We start from the raw sequence: 4,164 nt of genomic DNA, 5'->3' as shown, positions 1-4,164 counted from the left end.
AGAGCAGTGGGACATGGCGGGATACCCTGATAGAGGGCAGCGGAAAGTGGGGGTCAGTTCCACCGAGGGCAGGGGGACATGGGCAACACCTCAGTCGAGGGCTGGGAGCCATGGGGGGGGGCACATCCCCATCAGATGGCAGTGGGGTATGGGGGGGGCACCCCAGTTGAGGGCAAAGAGACATGGGGGACACACCTCATTAAAGGTCAGAGGGACCTCGGGGGACATACCAGTTGAGGGCAAGGAGACATGGGGGGTACACCCCATTTGGGTGCAGTGAGACATGGGGGGGGCAACCCCATCAGGGGGGACGGGGGGGACACCTCATTCAAGGGTAGGAGGACGGGGTGGGGACACCCCGATAGAGGGCAGCGGGACATCCCCATTGAGGACAGTGAGACATGGGGGTGACATCCCCATCAAGAGCAGTGGGACATGGGGGTGACACACCAGTCAAAGGCAAGGGGACATTGGGAGGATACACCGGTTGAGGACAGAGGAACATGGGGGGTACACCCCAGTCAAGGGCAGTGGGACATGGGGGGGACACACCGGTGGAGAGCAGAGAGATATGGGGGACATGCCAGTCGAGAGCAGGGCAACATGGGGGGACATCGCCATCAAGGGCAGTGGGACATGGCGGGGACACCCCAGTCGAGAGCAGGGCAACATGGGGGGACATCGCCATCGAGGGCAGTGGGACATGGCGGGGACACCCCAATCGAGGGCAGTAGGACGCGCGGGGGACATTCCCACGGAGGGCAGAGGGTCCCCGGGCTCCCCCGTCCCCCCGCCCGGGCCCATCCCGGTGCCACCGCTCCCCGCCCGCCCCGTCCCGCCCCGTCCCCTCCGCCCCCGCGCTCCCTGGGGCGGCCCGAGCGCCCCGGGGGGTCGGGTCCGTATAAAGGCGGGCGGACCGGCCCCCAGCACAGCCCGCCATGCCGGCCCCGCCGCCCGCCGCCCGGCCCGGCCAGGCTTTCACCATCGCGGCGCTGCTGGGAAGCGCCTCCCCGGACCCCCGGGACCCCCCCCCGGCTCCCGGCCTCGCCGCCGCCCGGTTCCCGCCGCCCGCCGCCCCCCGGCCGCTCTGCACCGCCTGCTGCGGGGCGCTCCCCGCATGGGCCGCCCGGCTCGGGGCTACAGGTACCGCCGACCCCCGGACACCCCCCGCTCCGGCTTTCCCGTGGGGACACCCCCAAATGGGGACCCTTCCACAGGGGATCTCTGCCCGGGGACCCACCTTTCCTGTAGGGACAGCTCCAAATGGGGACCCGCTGCCAGGTCCCCATGCCGCGACCTTTGGCCACCTCTCCCATGGGGACATCTCTGAACAGGGATCCTTCCAAAGGGGATCTCATCCAGGGGACCCACATCACCTCTCCCATGGGGACATTGCCAAACGGGGATCCCTCCAATGAGGATCTTATCCATGGAGACCCAAGTCCACCTGTCCCATGGGGACATCTCCAAATGGGGACCCCTCCAATGAGGATCTTATCCAGGGGGACCCAAATCCACCTATCCCATGGGGACATCTCCAAATGGGGACCCCTCCAAAGGGGAGCTTGTCCTTGGGGACTCACATCCACATCTCCTGTGGGGACACCCCAAATGGGGACCTCCTGCCCACTCCCCAAGGGGGACACCTTTGGCCACCTCACCCATGGGGACATGTCCAAAAATGGACCTCTCCCATGGGGACATCTCCAAATTGGGACCTCCTGCCCCTTCCCCAAGTGGGGACCTTTGGCCACCTCTCCAAAAATGGTGGACCCTACTCAATGGGACTTGTTCTAGGGGTGGCCCTGTCTACCTCTCACATGGGGATGTGTCCAAATGGGGACCTGAATGCGCTACTCCCATAGGGACATCTCCAAATGGGGATGTCCTTCCATCTCTCCAAGGGGAGGCCATTGGCCACTTCTCCAAAGCAGGGACCTCCCTTGCAAGGGGACTTCTTCCAGGATGGGGACTTGTGTCCACCTTCCCATTTGATGTCTCCAAATGGGAGACATCCTCTGTTTCCCTCTCCCAAGTGGATCTCTCAAGCGAGGACCCTCTTCTGCCCCTCTGGCCTCTCTAAGGGGGACATCTCCAAATGGGGGAGCTCCTTATACCTCTTCGTGGTGACCCCTTCCAAAGGGATTGTCTCCAAGAGGGACCTGCGTTCACCTCTCCAAGGACATCCTCTCTATATGGAGGACTCTCTCCAAAGGAGACATCTTCAAATGGGAAGATCCTTTTTCCCTCTCCAAAATAAAGGACCTTCCAAGGGGGGACCCCACTCTAAAGGGGACCCCTCCAAGGGCTCCTCTCCACACTGACCTCCCCCTCTCTCTCTCACCTCCAGGCTTCCTGATCTCCAAGTGTTGCTTCCCCGCAGTCAGAGCCAAGCCCAGCAAAGCCAAGCGAGTCCGGACCATCTTCACCAGCGACCAGCTGGCGCGGCTGGAGAAGGAGTTTGCGCGGCAGCAGTACATGGTGGGCACGGAGCGGTGCCAGCTCGCCTCCTCCCTGCGCCTCACTGAAGAGCAGGTGAGCCCCACCGTGGTCCATCTCCACCGGCCCCCACCAGCAGATCCAGGGAGGGTCCCAAACCTGAGTGCCAATGGTTGGGACCCGGACAGTGTCCCTCAGCCTGGGGCAGGAGCCCTGTGGGGTAGGAATCGCAGATAATTGACATTAAAAGAGTGGAGGACCACAGATGGGGAAACTGAGTCACAAAGTGTCTGTCCCAAGGCCACATGGAGGGGTTGAACTTGTTCAACCTTCTTGTTAAGGTGGATCTTCTCCACCATGGGCAGGTCCCAGCTCACCAAGGCAGGCTCAGCTTCTGGGTTGCAGGGGATGGTTTCCATCTTGGTGGGGACATCTGAGGCTGTGGGCACTGAAAGGTTTGGGTATTGTCTGGGTATTGACCGAGTTTAGCAGACCATGAGGTCCATGGAGAAAACCAGGTTTGAAAGCCACACTTTACCTCTTCCTAAGGTGAAAGTCTGGTTCCAAAACCGGAGGATCAAGTGGAGGAAACAAAGCCTGCAACAGCAACAAGCCCAACTGGCCAAAATGCGTTTGGCCACCCCGCAGGGGAGCCCCGACTCACAGAGCCACCATGGCGAGGAGGACGAGGACTTCGCGGTGGAGCTGGAGGACAGCCAGGAGGACACGGCCTCCTCGGGGACAGCACCCGCACGGACTGTGACAAAAAGCTGCTGAATCGTCCCCTGGGGCTGCTTTTGCATGTGTATTCTATGAATGTCTCATAGCTGGCAATGAGCGTAATTAATATAAATGGGGCACCGGTTATTTTTGCAGTGCAAAAATAAATTATTTATGCAAGTCTTGGGCTCATCTTTGCAGGAGGAACAACAACAACATATGCCTTCCATTGGCAGCAACTGTTTGGTGGGGGTCGTTCATAGAAGAAAGGTCTGGAGGTCTGGGGGACACTCGGACCCACAATCAGCCCCGTAGCCAGGCTGGTCCCAAAGGTGCTGGGTGCTCAGATGTGTCCTCGTGCTCTAAAATAACTCAGGACCTTCACAGAATAGAATAGTTTGGGTTGGAGGGCCCTTTCCAGCTCATCCATTCCCACTCCTGCCATGACAGGGACATCTTCACCAGCTCAGGTTGCTCAGAGCCCTGTCCAGCCTGGCCTGGGATGTCTCCAGGGATGGTTCATCCACCACCTCTCTGCACAACCTGGGCCAGGCTCTCACCACCCTCAGGACAACAATTTCTTCCTCATGTCCAGCCTGAATCTCCCTCCTTGAGTTTAAAACCATCACCCCTTGTCCTATCACAACAGGTCCTGCTGAAAAGTCTGTCCCCACCTGAGCCCAGGTCCTTGTTGAGTATCTCCATCTCATCCATCCACCTTCTTACCAACAGCATCTTCACCACGGCCTCCATCTCTGCCCACAGCTCCCACATCCCAACCCAGCAATTACAACCTGCTCTGCGGGGCTTTTGGAGCCAGGAAAGTTGGGAAAACCAGGGAAAATGTACCTGGAGAGAAGAACAGGGTGGTGGCTTTGTGAGCTGGACACCTGTGGTCCCACCTCAGCTGGGCAACCATTAGCCAGGTTTCAACTGTAATTGTTTGCCCCTATTTAGGCAAATGGAGAGGTTTCAAATTCACCAGGAATGAAATTTCCTCGGTGA

At 59.7% G+C, this 4,164-nt stretch overlaps 1 protein-coding gene across 1 annotated transcript; it reads left to right on the top strand.

The window, feature by feature from the left end:
- Positions 1–938: 938 nt before the first annotated feature.
- LOC308040066 (homeobox protein not2-like) lies at positions 939–3,216 on the top strand (the record flags this gene model as incomplete). The annotated part of the gene is made up of 3 exons (XM_080343876.1): positions 939–1,143; positions 2,351–2,535; positions 2,989–3,216. The coding sequence occupies 3 exons, from the start codon at positions 939–941 to the stop codon at positions 3,214–3,216; spliced, it is 618 nt and encodes a 205-aa protein (XP_080200002.1).
- Between the last annotated feature and the right edge of the window lie 948 nt (positions 3,217–4,164).

The sequence above is a fragment of the Nesoenas mayeri genome (assembly GCF_963082525.1).
Source record: "Nesoenas mayeri genome assembly, chromosome: 4".
Lineage (NCBI taxonomy): Eukaryota > Metazoa > Chordata > Aves > Columbiformes > Columbidae > Nesoenas > Nesoenas mayeri.
The sequence above is the reverse complement of the archived record's forward strand: the minus strand, read 5'-3'. Positions and strand labels throughout refer to the sequence as shown.